General features: G+C 46.4%; 1 protein-coding gene across 3 annotated transcripts in view; it reads left to right on the plus strand.

Moving 5' to 3' along the window:
• IL17RC (interleukin 17 receptor C) overlaps positions 1-23810 on the plus strand; it is a 55021-nt gene that overhangs the window by 16451 nt on the left and 14760 nt on the right. For 2 of the 3 annotated variants that reach the window (XM_075574402.1, XM_075574403.1), the window contains 8 exons: positions 13897-13918; positions 15252-15407; positions 16734-16874; positions 17316-17443; positions 18934-19045; positions 20706-20750; positions 22212-22348; positions 22875-22934. In XM_075574402.1, the coding sequence (XP_075430517.1) occupies positions 13897-13918; positions 15252-15407; positions 16734-16874; positions 17316-17443; positions 18934-19045; positions 20706-20750; positions 22212-22348; positions 22875-22934 (801 nt within the window). Of the gene's footprint in view, positions 1-13896; positions 13919-14554; positions 14614-15251; positions 15408-16733; positions 16875-17315; positions 17444-18933; positions 19046-20705; positions 20751-22211; positions 22349-22874; positions 22935-23810 lie in introns of all 3 variants that reach the window. The other variant, XM_075574404.1, reaches the window with a different exon arrangement.

A 23810-nucleotide genomic window follows, 5' to 3' on the forward strand; every position in this document is an offset into this window, starting at 1 on the left:
TCAGCACGCCTCAGCACGCCTCAGCACGGCCTGTCCGTCTATGGACTCGGCCTTAGATATGCAACCAGGGTTAATACACATGGCTACGCTAGCCAACTCATCTTTCTCCTCAGCAAGCTACTTTCAATTAGTTAATATTAATCCCTTACTCAATTGCAATCATATCTATCCCCTGCCACACCGAGAAGGATGCAAAATGTATCATTAATATATATCTGCAAGAGTCTCAGGTCCCTGTTTGTTATTAAAAAAAGTATCTACTTAACATACAAAAATATGTTGTAGCAAAATGTGTCCAACAATGTAAATACTCTCTCCAAAGCATCCAATAGTTCATTCAGAACCCCAAAGCATCACTTATTAAATGTTTTAATAAATATAAAAATACAGTGTTTAGATTACAGAAAGGTTACAAGAACATACAGGTACAATAAATGCTGAACAGTTTCTTAAAATAACAGGATAAAACAGAAAACAGAAATCCCTATAAAGCACGTTACCATATGTCATAGGTTTCCCCTCAGAGAGGTCACTGGTGCAGAAATATGAAAATTCATGTGTTTGATCAAAAACACACCTCCAGTTGAATTACATAAACACAAACTGATATAATCGGTGGACAAGTCCAGTTTCAAAGAGCTTGGATTCCATCAGGAAGGAGGGGGATAGTGGAGCAGAAGGTGTGTTGTTTTGCAAAGTAATAATATAGTTCATTATATTTTGGGACTACATAGGTATAGTGACATATGATCAAGGCCCACCGACAGCACATGCAGAAGAGAGTATAAGACTAACATTGGTCCTGGAAAAAAAACAAGACGGGTTTGCAGGGTGTGATACTGTACCTTTTTATGGATAGTTCTTAATAGATGAAGTTTCTATACAAGCTTCTGAAAATGTCTTGGCTATTTAGAACCAGACTTCCATATTGCAGGTTGCAATAGCTTTCATTGGGTCACCATAAGTGATAGGCATCGCTTCAAATGTCCTATGCTGTGTAATCTAATAAATGTCAACAACTTGTTTCTGTGATCAAATTAATCAGTGACAAATAATGTCAATGTACTAATGTCATGTTATATCAATCAAGCTGTCTCACTAATCGTGTGGGAAGACTAAGAGTGACACACTAACTTCTGCTATGTATATAATATGAATGCACATCATTTGTATTGTACTTAAGGACTGGCTCCAGTTTCTTGGTCTATGTATAGTTCACTTAGATTACATATTATATAGCTCAGCTGTGCAATCTTTGTTAAATAACTGTATTAACCATTTTGCTGCCAGGCTGATCTTTAATGGAATGTCCCCTGATTACTGATTGTTTTGATGTACAAGAATATAGAGAATTCAGGCTATCCAATTATAATCACGCAGAGTTAAAGCGGCAATGCTACTTCCCCCTTTTTTATTTACCTATTTGTATATGTAAAACATGTGGCAATGTATAATTCTACACCCTTACCTAAGCTGGCAATCGTTTGGTGCTGCTGTTATACCCCTGTAAAAATCCTGAGTGTGTGCCTAACATAATGGCCTCTTCAGTCAGTGTAACTCTGCAGCTACAATGTACCCTTATATTACTAAGATAACATCATTGTTACAGTTTGCAGCTCAAACTGCTGGGAATATTGGCAACAAATTATCCCAAACTGGAAAGTGTTACAGATAACTTGCACTGCTTGGGAGGTGGGCTAAAACGTGTTGTAGAAATCAAAGGATGCTTTAAAACTCATTAAAAATGATATTAAGAGTTGAATATAATAAAAAACAGTCACTATTAAATAATAGTATAGAACTGTATTTTTTTTTTAAACATACATTTTCACACGTTTTGCTGCTTTAAACATTTCTCCAACTCCTCTTATAGCTAACTCACAAGTCACTCGCTGGTGCTCACACACAATGTGATATGTTGATGCTAAAATGTGCCAGAAGAAAATTGATCTGTTTGCTCCAGTTTTGCTTCCAAATTACCTCGATACAAAAAGCCTATTGTATCCCAAATTTGTAATCTTTATCTGTCAACAGTAGTAGTAATGAGGTTACATAGCGTTCTCAAACTGTGTACGATGAAGTGAAAGATATCTCTAATCTTACTATGTAACAAGCTGTGAGCTCTTCCACCAGCATAGAGAAGTGATATGCGTGTTATTGTATCTAAAGAAGCAAACCCTCCCAACTGCAGCACCGACCACCTTATATTGTACACAATTTGTAGTGTGTACATCACTGTACCATGGACAAGGGGTAAGGTTTTTGAGGGTGGGTGTTTAGGGCAAAGGGTTAAGGTTTTTAGGGTAAGGGGATTTTCGGGTAAAGGGTCAAAGTTTTTAGGGTAGAGGGTAGTGACCTGTTTATTCCCTTGCATACCCTGCAAGTTTTCTCAGATTACAAGCTGTAGAATTGCGGTTTGGCAGGGTGCAAAGTTTGCACATGCAGTACCGATGACATTAGTTGGACATCTGCCATACGATGACCTGCCACACCCAATCGCTGTGTAAATGTTTTCAAGATGCATTTAGAACACTGTTTGGAAACCCCATGTCGGCTTCATTTTCTGTCTGTCTCTTCTGTAACCTCTTAGGCCGTGCCTATAGTGCCGTCGATGGCGACGGCGACACGGCGGGTGACGTCACCCGTCGCCACCGGCGAAAGTTATGTTTCGCCGGGCGGCGGGGTCGCAGGATTCCAGCAATTTGATTTGTTCAAGGGCCGTCACGTGACGCGACAGCCCTTAAAAAATCAAATTTTGCCGTCGCTCTGTCGCCGTCGCGCGCACTATAAGTGCACGCGGCGACGGCAATGTATTTGTTTTCGGGTGCCGTCGCCGGCACTATAAGCGCGGCCTTAGGTTGAGTTCACAGAGCTTGCACCCGAGCGGAGGCGTGCGCCTGCGTGACGTCACCCGCTTGAAGCGGGTGCATTTTTTGACCATGCTAGATGTGCCGTGGGGGGCGTGTCTAGGGGCGTCATGGAGCTGGTTCACCCTCATTGGGTGACCTGTCCTCACGTGGTGACCTGTCTGTCGCGCCGAGAAATCAGTTTAAACTGATTTCTCGCGCAACGCGCGGCCCCTCCTGCGGTCACCCGCATGGTCTATGGGCGCGATCAATGCCTTAAGGCATTTGATCGCGCCGCGCGGTCTACGGCAGCATGGACTCAGCCTTAAATAGCTGTAAATCTTCATTGTGCAATGAACAATGTTTTATGTTTAATATAGAAAAAGGATGGAGGCACACAAGTAATTATGCAAAATTAGCTTACTACTATGCAGTATAAACCGTAGCAATTTAGCATAATTACTTGTGTGCCTCCATCTTTTTTCCATGTTATGCTGCTATAGGCCACTATTTGGAACATAGGGGCAGTGATGGGTTTCCCTGCACCGCTGTTTATTCTCCTGTTTTCCTGCCCCTAGTTTGGCATTGAGAGCGCCTCTGTATACCTTTTTTGTATTAATGTTTTATGTTTGAGTTTTCTCCCCACAGTGCAAAGGTAGACTGCATGTAACGCGATATGCAGATGTAGCGCACAGGAATTGCACCAGCTGACGCGCTCCCGTTGGTGAAATAGCGCCTGGGCCCTTTTCTCATTTGCGGCTGAGGTATACTTATGGCTGCTTCTCCTGCTGGTATGCTGTGTGTATCCAGCTGCAGCGCGTCAGCGGGCGTTATAACATCGCCGATATCTGGTGAAGCCGCACGTTTCAACTCACCAAAGCTTCCAGTTGGAAAATGAAACACTGTCCTTTTTAATCATTAAATACCGGATTATAAATCCTACTCAGTACAGCTTTATCCAGCAGACGGTTATTTAAAGGAGCAGACCAAGCAATAGCCTACATGTGGTTTATTTAAAATAAATCTGTTCTGTTGTATTAGATCAGGGGTGGGCAAAGTTTTGACCCTGCGCCCCCCTGCCTGTTCACCTTCTGGCTCGCGCCCCCCCCCCCCCATGCCCGGCTCTGGTGTCAATGACATTGCGGGGTCATGTTTTATTTATTTATTTATTTTATTTATAAAATGTTTTACCAGGAAGTAATACAGTGAGAGTTACCTCTCGTTTTCAAGTATGTCCTGGGCACAGAGTTAAGACAAATAATACATGGTTACAAATACAGTTACATAAATGAACAGGGTATCTACTATATATTTCTGAGTTCACTGTATGTCTGCGTCCCTAGCGGCAATCTCATTGGTCCCTTGGCCTGCCCGCCCCCGCACCTCTCATTGGCCTGAGGCAGAGTGACGGGCAAAAACACACACACACACACCACCCCCCCCCTCACACACACACCCCCCCTCACACACACACACTCTCTCTCTCCCCCGTCAGTTGAACCGCAGCTCACCTTCCACACCCCCCCCCCCTCCTCTCCCGGTGCCCCTCACTCTCTTCCCCCTCCCCACCTCACCCAAATCCCCACGCTCCGCAACATCCCCAGCCGCACCATCACCCTCACCGTGCGCCGCGGCCCTCCTGCTCAGCAGCAAACTCCAGGCTCCTCCTCCCTCGCGGCGTGGCCCGGGCCTCCTGCTCTCCCCCTCACGTGCGCCGCTACCGGAGAGGGGAAGCGCGGCCCGGGCCTCCTGCTCTCCCCCTCACGTGCGCCGCTACCGGAGGAAGCGCGACCCGGGCCTCCCACCTCAGATCCATGTGGGAGCGGCCGGACGAGTGAGTGAGCGGCCTTCACCTACCCTCACCCCCCTTCACCTACCCTCACCCCCCTTCACCTCCCCTCCACCCCCCGGTGCCGCTACAGTCAGCGGGGGAGCGACCGCCCGGGACACAGCGGGGGAGCGGCCACAACAAGCTGCCTCCCGCCTCAGATCCACGTGGGAGCTGCCGGACGGGTGAGGGAGCGGCCGGATGGGTGAGGGAGCGGCTGGACGGGTGAGTGAGCGGCCGGACGGGTGACTGAGCGGCCTTCACCCCCCTTCACTTCCCCTCACCCACCCCTCACCCCCCTTCACCTCCCCTCACCCACCCCTCACCTCCCCTCACCCACCCCTCACCTCCCCTCACTCCACTTCCCCTCCCCCACCCCTCACCTCCCCTCACCTCCCCTCACCTCCCCTCACTCCACTTCCCCTCCCTTCCACCTCCACCTCCCTTCACCCCCCCTCCACCGCCCCTTCACCCCCCCTCCACCTCCCCTTCACCCCCCCTCCACCTCCCCTTCACCCCCCCCTCCACCTCCCCTTCACCCCCCTCCACCTCCCCTTCACCCCCCCTCCACCCCCCCTTCACCTCCCCTCCACCCCCCCTTCACCTCTCCTCCACCCCCCCTTCACCTCTCCTCCACCCCCCCTTCACCTCTCCTCCATCCCCCCCCCTTCACCTCCCCTCCACCCCCCCTTCACCTCTCCTCCACCCCCCCTTCACCTCTCCTCCACCCCCCCTTCACCTCTACTCCATCCCCCCCCCTTCACATCCCCTCCACCCCCACCTTCACCTCCCCTTCACCTTCCCTTCACTCCCCCCTTACAACCTCCCACCACCTCCCCCCTCCTCTTCCCCCCTCCCCCACTCCCCCCCCTTCCCCCCTCCCCCCCTTCCCCCCTCCTCACCACCTCCCCCCTCCTCACCACCTCCCCCCCCCTTCCCACCTCCTCCCCCCCCTTCCCACCTCCTCCCCCCCCTTCCCACCTTCTCCCCCCCCTTCCCACCTTCTCCCCCCCCCCTTCCCACCTCCTCCCCCCCCCCTTCCCACCTCCTCCCCCCCCCCCTTCCCACCTCCTTCCCCCCCCCTTCCCACCTCCTCCCCCCCTTCCCACCTCCTTCCCCCCCCCTTCCCACCTCCTCCCCCCCTTCCCACCACCTCCCCCCCTTCCCAACACCTCCCCCCCCTTCCCCCCTCCTCCCCCCCTTCCCCCCCTCCTCCCCCCCTTCCCCCCCCTTCCCCCCCTCCTCCCCCCCTTCCCCCCCCCTTCCCCCCTTCCCCCCCTTCCCACCTCCTCCCCCCCCTTCCCACCTCCTCCTCCCCCTTCCCCCCTTCCCCCTCCCCTGGGGGAGGAGCAGAAGCAGGGGTCGGGCCCTATACACACGTATACACACACACACACACGTATACACACACACACACACACGTATACACACACACACACACACACACACACATGTATAAACACACACGTATACACACACACACACACACACACACACACGTATACACACACACGTATACACACACACACGTATACACACACACACGTATACACACACACACACGTATACACACACACACACATACACACACACACACACACACACACACACACACACACACACACACACACACACATGTATACACACACACACACATGTATACACACACACACACATGTATACACACACACACACATGTATACACACACACACATGTATACACACACACACACGTATACACATACACACACGTATACACACACGTATACACACACACGTATACACACACACGTATACACACACACACACGTATATACACACACACACACGTATACACACACACACACACACACGTATACACACACACGTATACACACACACACATGTATACACACACACACACACACACATGTATACACACACACACACATGTATACACACACACATACACACACACACACACAAATGTATACACACACAAATGTATACACACACACACGTATACACACACACACACACGTATACACACACACACGTATACACACACACACACATACACACACACACACACACACACACATGTATACACACACACATGTATACACACACACACACATGTATACACTGTGACAAACGGCTTACTCCGGGGCTCCGCCGTCTGTCCGGGACTGTTAGAACACGGTCTTTTAGGGTAGGTTAAATGATGAGACGTCACGTACTGTTCCTTTAAACAGGCTATGCCTGGTTTATTCAGTCCCAGGCACTGAGACTGCCACAGTTTAAACAGAAAACAAAGCCAAACAAAAAGCTGCTCGTCTGAGCGATAACTTAAACTTAGATGTCCCTGACTCAGAGTTGGAAGTGGCTTGTCCACTTCCACCAACAAAATAAGTACCTTTGCAGTCTTTAGACAAACTAACAGAATGAATGAAGCGATTTGGGAAAGAGGCTTTCTCACCCCTCTGCAGTTCAACAGCCTTCCAGGCTCTTGGGCGGGGCCCAGAGGAAACAGGAAACAGGTCTTATATACCTGAACTCTAATCAGCATGACAGGTGACAGAAAACAGGCAGCAGACAAACTGTGGAATGGAGTGCCTGTACCACGAGGCTGCCCTGTTCAGCTTAGACAGGACAGAAACTGTTCAGTATCCTGGGAGCCCTGTATATGGAGTTTATTACCAACCCCTGGTTTCTGTCACATATCCTCCCCCCCAGCTCAGACCTCGAGGGGTGAGCGACCATGGATATTAGGGAGTGCATCCTTGACAACCCGTCGGCATTGCCATGTTTGTGCCCCGACCTGTGTTCCACAGAAAATTTAAAGGGCTGTAGGCTTAGGAACCACCTGGTCACCCTAGCGTTCTTCTCCCTATTTTGACACATCCAGGTAAGGGGTGCATGATCTGTGACCAATCGGAACTTTCTCCCCAACAGATAATACTTGAGTGTCTCTACAGCCCACTTTATTGCGAGACACTCTTTCTCGACTATGGAGTAATTTTTCTCCTGGGGATTTAGTTTCCTACTTAAATAAAGGATGGGGTGCTCCTCCCCTTGAGACTCCTGGGAGAGTACCGCCCCCAGCCCTACCTCAGATGCGTCGGTTTGGACTACGAACTCTTTGGAGAAGTCAGGTGTGACCAACACTGGTTGGGCACAGAGAGCTTCTTTCAGGCTTCTAAAGGCCTGTTCGGCTTCGGGGGACCACTTTACCATTAGCGGTCCTCTTGCTTTTGTGAGGTCGGTTAGTGGGGTTGCCTTAGTTGCAAAATTGGGAATAAACCTCCTATAGTAGCCAATTAACCCCAAAAAGGTCCTTACTTGTTTTTTTGTGACTGGCCTTGGCCAATTTTGTATCGCCTCTACTTTGAGTGTTTGTGGTTTGAGTAACCCTCTACCAATAGAATACCCCAGATACTTGGCCTCCTCCAGACCAATAGTGCATTTAGCGGGGTTAGCAGTTAGTCCAGCAGACCGAACTGCGTCGAGCACAGCTTGGACCTTTGGAAGGTGGGACTGCCAATCTTCACTATGGATTACCACATCATCCAGGTAGGCGGCAGCGTACCGAACATGTGGTTTTAAAATTTTATCCATCATTCTTTGGAATGTGGCGGGAGCTCCATGTAAGCCAAAAGGCAGCACCTTATATTGAAAGAGGCCGTCTGGGGTTGAGAAGGCTGTTTTTTCTTTTGCCCTTTCTGTGAGGGGAACCTGCCAGTACCCTTTTGTTAGGTCTAGGGTTGTGAGATATCGGGCTTTGCCCAGTCTCTCTACAAGTTCATCCACCCTGGGCATAGGATAAGTATCAAATTTTGACACCGCGTTTAGTTTCCGGTAGTCATTACAAAACCTTGTTGTACCGTCTGGCTTTGGGACTAAAACTATAGGGCTGTTCCACCCACTTTGGGATTCCTCAATTACGCCTAGTTTTAGCATTTTTTTAACCTCTAAACTTATAGCCTCTCTCTTGGCCTCTGGGATTCGGTACGGTTTAAGGTTAACTCGGACCCCCGGTTCAGAGACTATGTCATGTTTAATTACGTTAGTTTTACCTGGCTGTGTAGAGAAGATTTCTTTGTTCCTTCTCACTAAACTCTGGACCTCTCGTTTCTGATGCACGGACAGTGTTTCAGCTATGCTAACCTCTGGGTCAGTTTCTTGATTCTCTGACGGACCTGGGGGTACTAGGGTTAACAAGACCTCTCTATCTTTCCAGGGCTTGAGTAGGTTTATATGGTAAATTTGCTCAGGTTTCCTCCTACCTGGCTGCCTTACCCTATAATTTACTTCTCCCACTCTTTCCAAGACCTCATATGGCCCATGCCATTTAGCAAGGAATTTACTCTCCACGGTGGGAACCAGAACTAGTACCCTATCACCTGGAAAAAAAATTCTGACCCTAGCACCCTTATTATACGTATTCCTTTGTGCTTCTTGAGCTTTCTCCATGTGTTCCCTCACTATGGGTAGGACTGCAGCAATGCGGTCCTGCATTTGGGCAACATGCTCTATTACACTTCTGTAAGGGGTAACCTCGTGTTCCCAAGTTTCTTTGGCTATATCCAGTAAGCCCCTTGGATGTCGGCCATACAATAGTTCAAACGGGGAGAAGCCTGTGGATGACTGGGGAACTTCCCTAATGGCAAATAACAGGTATGGTAACAAACAGTCCCAGTTTTTCCCATCCTTATCGACCGCCCGGCGTAACATGCTCTTTAAGGTTTTATTGAACCTTTCCACTAAACCATCTGTTTGTGGATGATAGACTGAGGTTCTGAGATGCTTGATTTTTAGGAGTTTACATAGCTCTTTTGTTACTTGGGACATAAATGGTGTTCCCTGGTCAGATAAGATCTCTTTAGGAATTCCGACCCGGGAAAACAGAAGTACTAACTCTTTTGCTATGTTTTTAGCAGAGGTGCTACGTAGGGGAACTGCCTCCGGATATCGGGTAGCATAATCTAATATTACCAATATATGCTGATGTCCCCTAGCAGACTTTATTAGGGGTCCTACTAGATCCATAGCAATCCGGTCAAATGGTACCTCTATTATGGGAAGGGGTACCAATGGGCTGCGGTATGCTTTGAACGGGGCGGTGATCTGACATTCTGGGCATGAGGAACAATAGTTTGTAATTTCTGCCAGAACCTCAGGCCAATAAAAGCTTCGGAGAACCTTTTCTTTTGTCTTTTCCACCCCTAGGTGTCCCCCCAATGGATGACTATGTGCGAGGTGTAATACTACGTTACGGAATGTCCGTGGTACCAACAATTGTTTAGTTGTAACTGATTTTCTTTTATCAACCCGATATACTAGGTCGTTCTCTACCTCGAAGTAGGGGTAAGCAAGTGACCTATCTGGTTGGCCATGAGTACTATTCTGGTCCCGTATATTTCCCCTTGCTACCGCTAATGTGGGGTCCTCCCAATGGGCCTTCTTAAAACTCCCAGGACTGACCTCTAGGTCAGCGAGGGTCTTATCCTGTACTGGGGTGGTAAGTGCCTGATCAACATCTTGATTTGGGGTATTCCCTACCAAAGTAGTGATGGGGAAGGAAATTTCACAGCACTCCTCCTTTTCCCCTTTCTTATTTGGGCCCTCGTCAACCTCCATTTCTGAAAAAGGGAAAGGATTTGTTTCTTCTAACACTTCGTTATGGTCTGCTATTGAACTCTGGGCGCTATTCTGAGCTGGGGACCACATTTTTAGAAAATGGGGAAAGTCGGTCCCTATTAACACATCATGTGCCAGTTTGGGTACAACACCCACCTTGAAATCTAAAGAACCAAATTCTGTTTCAAAAAAAACATCAACAGTGGAATATTCATGATTATCCCCATGTATACAACAAATTGCCACTCTTTGTGAACTGTTTACCTGTTTCTTCTTAATGGGCAATAGGTATTCGGACACTAGTGTGACCATACTCCCAGAGTCAAGAAGTGCCCGAACCCTCTTACCATTAACCTTTACAAATGCCCACAGATGGTTATTCAAGGGGTCCTCTGGGCTAGGGCCCATACATTGGGACAACAGCGAATAAGGTTCCACGCTTTTGCATTGCATGGGCTCATCATTTAGTGGGCAGATTTTTGCTGTGTGGCCCCTCTCATGACAATTTACACATTTAGGTACATAGTCTGTGTCCCACTTAGAGCCTTTTCCCGGCTCCCCATGTTGGCTATTGCCCTTAGTGTGCGAACCACTGTTGCTGGTGCTGCGTGAAGGTGGTCGCCGCTCTTCAGCTCCCCTTAACCCCGGTACCCTTTTACCGTCTCTGGAAGAGTCCTGGAACCTCGGGTAGTGGGGTTGCTCCACGACTGTGGGTTGCGGGTGCTCTCCTGCTGCATTGTACCTTTCTACGAGGGCCACAAGCTCATCCGCATTGTGGGGGTCACTCCGACTGACCCAATGGCGTAAGGCAGAGGGAAGTTTCCTCAAGAACTGGTCCATGACCAACCGTTCCACGATGTGGCTTGCTGAGTTGATCTCGGGTTGTAGCCACTTCCGGGCGAGGTGGATGAGGTCATACATCTGGCTTCGGGTGGCTTTATCCATCGTGAAGGACCATGCGTGAAACCTTTGGGCGCGAACAGCCGTGGTTACGCCGAGGCGGGCGAGGATCTCGAACTTCAATTTTGCATAGACGTTAGCTTCGGCTGGCTCTAGATCAAAGTAAGCCTTCTGGGGTTCGCCGCTTAGGAAGGGTGCGATTAGACCAGCCCACTCAGCTTCTGGCCATCCCTCTCTCTGTGCCGTGCGTTCAAACGTGAGAAGATAGGCTTCCACATCATCCGAGGGTCCCATCTTCTGAAGGTAGTGGCTTGCCCTGGTCATTTTCGGAACTGGGGCTGCCGCTGCCAGTGGAAGGTTACTGATAGTCTCCCTCAGGATCTCGAGTTCCTGCTGTAAGCCCTGAGCGAACCGCTGTTGCTCCTCTTTCAGCAAGCGGTTTGTCTCTTGCTGGTTTGCATTCGCCTGTTGCAGGGCTTCATTCACGTCTCTCTGGACAGCGACATTGCGTACCAGCGCACTCACCACGTCTTCCATCTTGTTTGGAGAGAGAGAAAAAAAAACTTTTTTTTTTTTTTTTTTTTTTTTAAAGTTCTTTAACCCCCAGACCTTTTAGTGTTCTGCCCGCATTCTCCACCATATGTGACAAACGGCTTACTCCGGGGCTCCGCCGTCTGTCCGGGACTGTTAGAACACGGTCTTTTAGGGTAGGTTAAATGATGAGACGTCACGTACTGTTCCTTTAAACAGGCTATGCCTGGTTTATTCAGTCCCAGGCACTGAGACTGCCACAGTTTAAACAGAAAACAAAGCCAAACAAAAAGCTGCTCGTCTGAGCGATAACTTAAACTTAGATGTCCCTGACTCAGAGTTGGAAGTGGCTTGTCCACTTCCACCAACAAAATAAGTACCTTTGCAGTCTTTAGACAAACTAACAGAATGAATGAAGCGATTTGGGAAAGAGGCTTTCTCACCCCTCTGCAGTTCAACAGCCTTCCAGGCTCTTGGGCGGGGCCCAGAGGAAACAGGAAACAGGTCTTATATACCTGAACTCTAATCAGCATGACAGGTGACAGAAAACAGGCAGCAGACAAACTGTGGAATGGAGTGCCTGTACCACGAGGCTGCCCTGTTCAGCTTAGACAGGACAGAAACTGTTCAGTATCCTGGGAGCCCTGTATATGGAGTTTATTACCAACCCCTGGTTTCTGTCACAACACACACACACATGTATACACACACACACACATGTATACACACACACACTTGTATACACACACACACACATACACACACACACACACAAATGTATACACACACAAATGTATACACACACGTACACACACACACACACACACACACACACACACACACACACACACACACACACACACACACACACACGTATACACACACACACTTATACACACACACACACACATACAATGTATACACACAAACATGTATACACACACACATGTATACACACACACGTACACATACACACACATGTATACACACACACACACACATACAATGTATACACACAAACATGTATACACACACACATGTATACACACACACGTACACATACACACACATGTATATACACACACACACACACATACAATGTATACACACACACACACACACTATCCCCAGCACCACCACATCAGCACACCGGTATCCCATGCCCCCCCAGCACACTGGCATTCTCGGCTCCCCGCCATTCCCTGCCCCCATCAACACCATCAGCACCCACACATCGCCACCTTTGCACCTCCCCCATCGGCACACCCACATCCGCACCCCCACATCACACCAAACCCTCCCAAATCAGCACACCGATACAATCACCATAAGTACAGCCACAGCAGCACTACCACCGCACATGGGCCGCGTGGACCACTCCCCACCCAAATGCCACACCCACACCACAAACATCCCGGGCAACGCCGGGGCTCTCAGCTAGTATATTATATACAAGACATTGCGTGTGACCCCGCGCCGGGTTACCATGGTGATGCATCGCTGAAGACCAGGTAAGAGACGCTGCAGAGGCCTCACGCGGTCCCCCAGCATTTAATTTAAAAGCCTTGGGGGAGAGCGCAGGAACTCTGTAGCTGCGGCGCCCCCCCCCGGAAAATCTCCCACCCCCCCCCTGGGGGGTGCGCACCCCACTTTGCGCACCCCTGTTTTAGATAATACTTACTACATAAATTCAACGCTTAATGCCATTTTTAATACGTTTTAATATACTGAGCATCCTTTGACATCTATAGCAGGTTTTAGCCCACCTCCCCAGCAGTGCAAGATCTTTGCAACACTTTCCTGTTTGTGATAATTTGTTGCCAATATTCCCAGCAGTTTGAGCAGCAAACTGTAACAATAGATAATGTTACCTTAGTAGCATAAGAATACATTGTAGCTGCTGAGTTACACTGAATGCGTAGAATTGATTGAAACTGAAATGTAGTGAACCCTGGGAAGCAGGATCTTTGCTGAACAATAACGGGAGAACAAATCGATCGCCAGCTTGGGTAATTAGTTTTAAATAAAGGTCATTTAAAAAACGGCATATATTAGAACAAACGAAAAAAGGATTTTTTTTAATGTGCCACTTGGATTGTCTCTTTGAGAGAACACAGAACATAGATTGCTAACTTTCCGAGTGCTAAGATTTTCTTGTTCTCTTTTTTTCAGGACATTTCCTGTGAACCCTCTGGTAAGCATTATGGTGTTGTCTTGTCTTGGTTTTAGAATAAATCTTTTTACTTACCCCAATTCCTGGAAACAAAATCAGATGGAAACTGGTCTTTCTGCATTTTCTTTTTCTCCTCCCCCGTTTTCTTGTTTGTTTTAAGTGAAGTTGTTCTCTGATGTTTACGTGGTTGTGATTTGTTTAAAATCTACTCTCTTCCTTGACTGAGGTCATTGGCGGTTACCATGCGTTTCTTAGTAGATATTTGAGGGTTCTGCTGTATATTGACATTAAAAACATGTGTAACCCCTCTTCATTTCCCTAATACTATATGTATTAATATGTATATTCTAGGGCAGGGGCATGAGTCCAGCTCCCCTGTACCTGAGACAGAATATTCAGCCGGCAAAGCACCAGGCTGAAGTCAGACAACGCAGTGGGACACATCACCTATAGATAATAGTACTTTATAGAGCGTTAGAGCTTGTGTAGTGTGGTTGAAGTGGTTGCAGGCCTGTTATGTTAGAAGGGGTGTCATGCCCAGGGCACCTGGAAAGGATACTGGTGTGTTTTAGCAGTGATCTCTGAGCTGCTTTCTTGCTTTTATGACTCCCGGCTTACACAGGTTCTCTCTCTCTTGCCGTCCTGCTGATCTTTTAGGGTCTGCGACCTCACTGTCTCATCTCCTGGGGTTCCTGGGGCCAGCTCCTCTCTCTCACGTGCGTCTCTCTATCAGCTCACTCCTCCCGGCTTGTGTATGTCCACATTCCTGTTGTCATGATGTCTCTGCTCCTCGGGGTCCAATGGGCTTTTTCTTTTCTTCTGCTCTCAGCCATTGGTCGGAGAGGGTTCATCAATAGGCTTGACACCGTGGGATGCAGAGCAGGTTATTTCCTTACATCCAGCATGGGGGCAGCGTGTATACATAAATGTACACATACAAACCCAAAAAACCCCAATAAACTGCACAACGCTGATATTGAATACATGTCGTCGTCCCCCTTCCCCCCTCCCCCCCCCCCCCGCTGCCGGCACATCTTCCCGGGCCCGACCCCTGCTTCTGCTCCTGCTCTAACAGATTTGCTGGATAGCCGAGGGAAACTTAGAATGTCCATAATTTGGGAGGTGAGTCCCATTGGAAGCTCAAAATAGTTGCGTTGACCTACAAATCCGCAGCAGAATGTCCAGTGAACGTTTCATTGTGCTACGTGGTGCCGTTTGTGAGATTTCAATGCTTCTGACATACAAATAAACGGAAAACGGAATCCAACTTAGAATTATAGTATAGATGAATGCACCTTTTAATAACACAGATTCCAAAGCGCTCACATCTTCTCTTGTTTCTTTGGTGCCTCAGGTGGTTGGTGCATACCTGGTGACATGCAAGAAGCTCACCACCCTGTCCTGGTACCAACCCATATGAGATCCAAGAATGTGCTGTACTGCAAAGAAGAAAAGGACTGTTTGCCCTGTGTGCAGGTGCAGCTGGACATGTCTGTGGCCTCTTTAACAGGTACTGGAGATGAGTTGATCCTCATGAAACATTATCCCTTCATCTGCAAGAAAGGCCAGAAAGGCATCACAACAAAACACATTGCTTGTCCATATGCTCGGCCCTCTGACTAACCACAGCCAATTATAAGTGCCGCGAGCGCGCTCGACGCAGCAAGCGCGCGCACTATATTACAGGCCTGAGGCTTCATTTTGAAATATGGGGTTGAACTAATTTCTTTCATATTCAAATGAACTAATTCGCTGACGGGCGGACCAGCAAGAGTGGCATGTAGGCAAGTTGGGTTTCGTCTTCTGTCCATCATGAGATACATGTGTACATCATGCATGCGTGTCACATGGTGATAAAAGAGATTATGGGCTTCATTCAGAAAGCGTTCATAAGCCACTTATCAAGCACTTATCACCCAAAATGCCTACTGCTATTCAGTAAGCAGTGATAAGTGGGTGATAAAAGACTGAATTGCTCAAAAAAAATTGGTCATAAAAAAAATCACTGAGGCAGCGGTGATAAGCCACTTATCACCACTTTTCGGCATGTTCATAAACTCGTGCAATTCTAGTAGCAGTGATTTGGCTATGAACGCCTATAACCGCTCTAGAATGATGATTTTATCACAAAATTCTCACACCAGAAAAAGTTGGCTTAAAGGTGTTGGAAACCTGCAGAGAAGCGGTGAGATGGGACTTAGAAAAAAATGTATTTTTCCTGCATAGGATTGATGCCGGGAATTTATGGAGCTGATATCCATTAATATTAGCACCAGAGACCCCTGGCATGAATCCTGTGCAATAAAAATGCATTTACAGTTAACTTCATTACCATAGCGGATAGCCTCAGGGACCCCCTACTTCCTGAGATACAGGCCCCGTTATGGGGAGCCAGTATCTCCTATGCATTTAAATGTCCGCGTCACGTGACCATGGGAATAAAATGCATAGGAGATACCGGCACCCCATAACGGGGCCTGTATCTCGGGAAGTAGGGGGTCCCTGAGGCTGAAACCAATGCGGTTCAGCTGAGCAGACTCCCTGCTCATCTAAACTATTAATAAAATTAAAATTTATACACATAAATTTCGGGCTGCTCTCAGAGCAGCTCTCTCTGCAGCAGATACAGCTCGCCTTGTTAGGCCTTTTCAGAGGGTCGTTCATCAGATCACCGGCTTATCACCCGTTTTGTGAATTTTGCTATGACAGGTAATGAAGGCTTTCTGATACCGTGATAGCAGCGCTCATAAAAAGGGTGATTTAAATGTTCCGGTGATTTTTTTTATGAACCTTCTCTGAATGAGGCCCTATGTGTGTCCTCTCTCTCATCCTTTAGAGAAGCTGGAAGACCTAACTGGAGATGACTGTGGTGACGAAGAAGAAGAATCAGATGAAGACCAAGAAGAGGGGGATGAGGAGGAAGACGAAGAAATAGTGAACAGTGACCATTCTTCCGGACCTGACCATCGCAGCAATGGTACGGTGTGTGTGGGAAAGCTCGAAGGACGGTGGTTACGGTTCTTTTAAAAACCCAGGGGTATTTCAAGACATGTTACACATCAGAACTAAGCTCTTTCGACTTTGTTTTAGAACATTTCATATACTATGTATGCATTAAAAATAGAAAATAAAAGACGTTTTACAATAAATCCTATTTTCTGTAAAGGGTAATGGATCTATTGGTTTATAATTAGCAACGTTTTGTTACCTTGTCTAAAAAAAAGAAATAAGGGGATTTTCGGTTTTCCCTAATACCTCAGAGGTACAGTATTCAAAAGTCGTGCATTTGTCACTAGACACGTATGTTATTGGTGTCTCTTTTGAGCCAGGTACTGTATGGCTGTTCCCTGCCTTGTTACCTTGTTAATAGTACAGTGCAATAGCACAGCCCCTGATGCACTTGTGTGGTTGTTTACAGGTTCTTTTATCTGTGCCAACCTGTTCATATCTCAGATGATGCCCACAAGCTCGTACTGTGACATGGTTAGGGTTTGGATGCCCTTGTCTTCTGTGCCACGCTACCAAGGGATGAACAGTGTCAAAGTGGTATGTATCCACCATCTTCCAGTTGCTTCTATTTCTTCCCCCTATTTTCCCTTTCAACCTGATCTCATGTAACCGGAAACATAACGCCTTAAAAGTCTCAGCTACGCAATGTCTTTCCCCTGCTTCATTTCAGTATCTATTTGTTGTGCATGGGGGAGTGGAGGCATTCGTATCCTGCATGTTTAAATCCCCTGCTTGAGGAAGGCTTAAGTTGGCTCGAGCAGAAACCCTTTCTTGTCTGGCACTCTGCTCGCCTTATTGTCAGCCTGTTTACAATAGATAGAGCTGTTGGGTGTCGGCCAGGCAGGGGTTAATCCCTGGCTGGAGGAAGGCCGGACTAGTTGGGAACCCAGCTGAGTCTAGAAAGGGGTTTAAAAGGCAGGAAAGGGAAGTGTTTCTCTGTCTCTCCCCAGTCTGCATACAGACCACGTGCGTGGCCTTGACCTGCATAAGCACACCATGGCGGGCCATTTCTCTGTGTCCTTTATGCCAAGGTGACACCACTTATCTATATAAACTGTCACACACTGGAGATGCTGAACGCTGGCCTAGAAAAAGCCTATACTTCATGTTGCAGAACTTGGGCTAGGAACCAGCTGAATTAAAGCCTATATTATGGTCCCCAAAACAAGTCTCCTGTGTTGACTTCTGCATGCATCGGCTACAGTTATCTAAATCAATAATGCATCGGCTACAGTTATCTAAATTAATAATGCATCGGCTACAGTTATCCAAATTAATAATGCATTGGCTACAGTTATCTAAATCAATAATGCATCGGCTACAGTTATCTAAATCAATAATACCATCGGCTGCAGTTATCTAAATCAATACTGCATCGGCTACAGCTATCCAAATTAATAATACCATCGGCTACAGTTATCTAAATCAATAATGCATCGGCTACAGTTATCTAAATCAATAATGCATCGGCTACAGTTATCTAAATCAATAATGCATCGGCTACAGTTATCTAAATCAATAATACCATCAGCTACAGTTATCTAAATCAATAATGCATCGGCTACAGTTATCTAAATCAATAATACCATCAGCTACAGTTATCTAAATCAATAATGCATCGGCTACAGTTATCTAAATCAATAATGCATTGGCTACAGTTATCTAAATCAATAATGCATCGGCTACAGTTATCTAAATCAATAATGCATCGGCTACAGTTATCTAAATAAATAATACCATCAGCTACAGTTATCTAAATCAATAATGCATCGGCTACAGTTATCTAAATCAATAATACCATCGGCTACAGTTATCTAAATAAATAAACTGTTGACCAATTCCTGCCACATTCACCGCTACCTACAGTTCTGACGAGCATGGTTTGAAAAGTGCATTTCTACCCTCCCAGCCAATACTAAAAGTGAGAGCACTTGTGACAGATTCCCACCGTTCCCACAGAGAGCGAAAGGTCTTCAAAGTGTACCTACTGCTCGGGGCTTCTGATTGTATCATGCTTGTGTTTCCAGGGAACTGTTGTGTTCAGTTGCTTCCTAGCAGCACCAGGTGATGAAGTTAATCTTACATCATACACCCAGCCACGTTACCACGATGTGCTAAGCAAGACCCATCATGTAAGAGGTAGGTGCCCCTGGCATTGAATTTACAGTAGGCCATATTTGCTTTACATTAACATGATGCAGCTAGCAGCCATGCGATGTGCAGCACATTGATGAGTACAAAGCACCTTCTCTCTAACTTTAAAACCCATCTGAAGACTCACGAAACTAAAATATGCTCGTATACACTCTCTAACCCAGGGGTGGGCAACGCCAGTCCTCAAAGGCCACCAACAGGTCAGGTTTTAAGGATATCCCTGCTTCAGCACAGGGGGCTCACTCAGTGGCTCAATCTTCGACTGAGTAGTATTTATCTATATAATTTGTCATGTTGGATGTATCGCTGCGGCTTTTTGTCTTGTGTTATATTAAATTGTCCCATTCCTCACAAATTCAGTGTGTAGATTTCTAAGTTGTGTGTCGGGAGAAGGGTGCAAGTGAACACCTAGCGCAATCAGACCTGAAGGTTCCTAAGACTTAGGCCGCGGTTATAGCGCCCACGCTCGCCGCGAACAAATGGCCATACCTCTAGAGCGCGCAATTTTTTAAAATACAACTGGATTTGTAGTTGCAGCGCGACCGCCGCGTCACGTGAGGGGTTCAGCCAATGAGGGCGCACCGCTCACGTGACGTCACGCCTCCAGCAGTAGTGCAGGTTTCGCGCGCAGGCACTATAATCGCAGCCTTAGGGAGGGCAACTCTGCCTGGAGAATCTTATTCAACCGTTTGAGTAGCATATTTATTCTTTCCACACTGATATATAGTGTCACCTTTTGCTTCAAAACCATTTTTAACATGGTTCCCTATAGGCTTAAGTTTGCTGCATGGTCACAGCTTTAAACACAGCCAGGGTTAAGATGCATAGCCAGAAAACCTACCCACAGACAGCCGTTTCGACTTCAATTGGTCTCATCAGTGTGGGGTTGGTTAACTGGCTATGCAATGAAGCAATGGTTTTTGGAGCAAAAAGTGACACTGTGTGCACATTTGCATGTCATTTCCCAGAGTCCCTTGCTGCAGTGGAAGTGCTGTGTGCTGGGTGATGATGGTGAAAGGCGGGGTTGCAGACCTGTCTAAGACATGCAAATGAGCAGACAGTAATATTTCCATTTGCTATATGCTTTGCTGTGGAGGGTTTTTGTCAATTTTTTTACTCACCATAACTTAACTAAGTATGGAAAACCCAATCTTCATTGCATAGCCAGTTAACCAACCCCACACTGATGAGACCAATTGAGGTCGAAACGGCTGTCTGTGGGTAGGTTTTCTGGCTATGCATCTTAACCCTGGCTGTGTTTAAAGCTGTGACCATGCAGCAAACTTAAGCCTATAGGGAACCATGTTAAAAATGGGTTTGAAGCAAAAGGTGACACTGTGTGCACATTTGCATTTCATTTCCTAGAGTCCCTTGCTGCAGTGGAAGTGCTGTGTGATAATGGTGAAAGGCAGGGTTGCAGACCTGTCTAAGAGACACACACACACACACACACACACACATACCTCCCTCTCTCTCTCTATCCGCGCTCCACTAAAAACATGTTTCGTTCAGCATACAACAAAAGACAGGGGTGCCCAATGCTACATCCAATTGACTAAACATATAAAGTAATAAGTATAAAGTTCGTTCAGCATGCACAGTAAAATACACCGTGTAACATTTTCCTATTGTGTTATCTTAACAGATTGTAAGAAGTTGCGTGTGATAGAGGAAGTGAAGCAATGCCAAGGTAATTGTGTATTTACCTTTCTGTTTCGGGTTTCCTCCGATCTATGCAGTTACTCGCCTGGTTTCCACGTTCCACTGCTTTATCGGGGCAGTTCCATTCAGCAATAGAGATGGGGAATTTGTTCCCCAAAATTTCGCTTTTTTTTTCAATTTGAATATTCCTGAATTTGTTGGAGTTCAAAAAAAGTTGACACAAAAGTGTATTTTTTGGGGGTTTTTTTTTTGCTTTTCTTTTTTTTTTTTTCAATTGAAATGTTCGAGAAATCAAAATTCGAAAAAATTGTTTTTTTAGGAAATGGGGAAATTAAAAAAAAAATGTAGAAACATTTTTATTTTTTAATTTAAAAAACCGGAGAATATTTGAAAATTTGAATCACCTTTTAAAAAAAAAAATTATTTTTGGAATTGTTCAATATTAGAAAAATAAAAAGTTGTGTGTGCCGAGAACGCACGTTGTAAGTGAAAGTTCTTTGTGTTTTGTCACAGAAATTGTATTTGTGATGGTGATGTTTTTAATTCAATGAAAAAGATTTGAGAGTGTAATTTATTTTATTTATTTTGGGATTGAAATGTCCATACTATCACTTGGAATACATGATATAATTGATTATTTTTTAGCATGTTCTTGTATAGCGCTGCTAGTTTTACGTAGTGCTTTACAGAGACATTTTGCAGGCCCAGGTCCCTGCCCCGTAGAGCTTACAATCTATGTTTTTGGTGCCTGAGGCACAGGGAGATAAAGTGACTCGCCCAAGGTCACAAGGAGCCGACACTGGGAATTGAACCAGGTTCAAACTCAGTGCCAGTCAGTGTCTTTACTCACTGAGCCGCTCCTTCTACCTTATGATAACTAAAGTAAGAAACATATATTTTAGATTGTAAAGTATCTAAATGCCGTAACTCTCAAAAGTGTTTAATTCAATGTAAATCGTAAAAATCAACGCACAATTTTAATGACAAAATGCAAAGAAGTTTGACTTAGAACGCGCGTACAGTTACTATATTATATTAATGTATATACAATTCATGTGTTATATGTTGAAACACCTTGCGTCTTTTCCACTTCTGGGTGGAATTTATAGTAAAAATAAAGCTGCGTATTATGTAGTATAGCGACAGTAAGGACCACCATGGAATAAAAGGACCAGCAGTGTCACCAGCAAAGGTGGCCAATTAATTAGGGGGAATGCGAACTGCGTTGGCGCCGGCACACTGGAGGCAGGCAGCAGCCTGACACTGAACTTGTCATTGGCCCAAGTGACCGGGTGGGAGAGGTGAATGTTTATTGAACCTGTGGATGTTTGATCATCTCGTCGTGCTGCAACTTGCGACAGAGAATAGCGCTATTTATGTAAACTTCTAATACTTTACATGGAACATTTTTTGCCCCCTCCCACCCCCCGAAAAAGGACAAATTCCATACCATGGAAGCAGAAAATGACCTTTTTCCATCCTCTTTTAGTGCCCAGTTTGAACGTTTCCATTGGGGATGAAATCTCCGTGGGGATATTGAATGGGTCGAGGGACCGTGGATACTTCCTAAAGCTGTACCACAACCGGACATACCAGCAAAACAATCTGTACCGTATCAGTCAGAGGGTGAGTTCCAGGATAACCCCCCCCCCCCCCACCCCCTATTCGGTATTAGTTGAGCCCCAGCCCAGAAGGGGTTAAACATCGATATAACAATCATACCGATTTTGAAAAGCACTTTCCAGGGATCCATCATGTTACCTGCAGGAATGTGTGTTATTAACCCTTCCACCGCCAGTGCCCTGCATTATATTGCACGCAAATATGCTAGAATCATAAGGGTTAAAGCAGGGGTGGCCGACTTCAGTCCTCAAGGGCCACCAACAGGCCAGGTTTTCAGGATATCCCTGCTCCAGCACAGGTGGCTCAATCGAAGACTGAGCTTCTGATTGAGCCGCCTGTGCTGAAGCTGGGATTGATTAGGCCACCTGTGCTGAAGCAGGGGATATACTTAAAATCTGACCTTTTGGTGGCCCTTGAGGAATGGCGTTCTCCTGGTGTTTTGGACGTCTCATAATATAGATATAGGACTGTAGCGTTGTGACATTTGTAATTACAATGTACTAATTGCTGTCTATCTTTTGTTGTTCAGAATGGGGAAGACCGCTACGTGGTTCCAGCTTCAGACGTGGTACCCTGCCTGTGCTTTCAGGTCGGTGACCTTTCCCAGTTCTTGATTTTGGATAGAAGGCCCCCGCTGTTGCATTTCCACCTGGCAGTTCAGGGGTTAAAAGGCAATACCCACTAACGAGAAACGTATCGTTATATTTTCCTGTTGCCTCATGACACGGCTCTCATTTTGCATCGTAATTATTGGCTGCTAAAATAATTCCAAATAATAATAATAACTTTTATTTCATATAGCGCTTTTCTCCCAAAGGAACTCAAAGCGCGTCACAATTTCAGTATAGCGCGCGGTACGCAGCACATAGGAATGTTACAGACACTGTCCCTGCCCAGATGAGCTTACACTCTATGTTTTTGGTGCCTGAGGCACAGGGAGATAAAGTGACTTGCCCAAGGTCACAAGGAGCCGACATCGGGAATTGAACCAGGTTCCCCTGCTTCAAACTCATAACCACAATATTATTCATAATAAACTGTAGCATAATGCCGTAATGCTGACCGTGAATGCTAACTTATCTCCAGGATTGGTACAGGGGGCTCTTTCAGAACTGAACCACACTATTTTCAGCTACGGGGAGCCCCCACTTCCCAATATACTTACTGGTGAAGTTACCGGTGTCACTTCCTGGTTTGTGAAGGGGATTTAAATCGTCACCCAATAGGAATCTGTAAGCGATGATGTTGCTGCTTCCTTCGTCCTGAGATTTGGCAGCCATTTTGTTTCCCCTGAGACTCAAATCCAGTAACTTTACCGTTAAGTATCTTGGGAACCTGGAGACTGAAAATAGAGGCTTAGGGGAACGTTGGTTCCCACCCTCTAAAAACGGGGGTGAAAAAAAGAGGAACTGCTCCTTTAAATTGATGCCATGACTGTCAATCTCATGTTGCACCCCTTTGCTCC

Source organism: Ascaphus truei, chromosome 17, assembly GCF_040206685.1.
Source record: "Ascaphus truei isolate aAscTru1 chromosome 17, aAscTru1.hap1, whole genome shotgun sequence".
Taxonomy (NCBI): domain Eukaryota; kingdom Metazoa; phylum Chordata; class Amphibia; order Anura; family Ascaphidae; genus Ascaphus; species Ascaphus truei.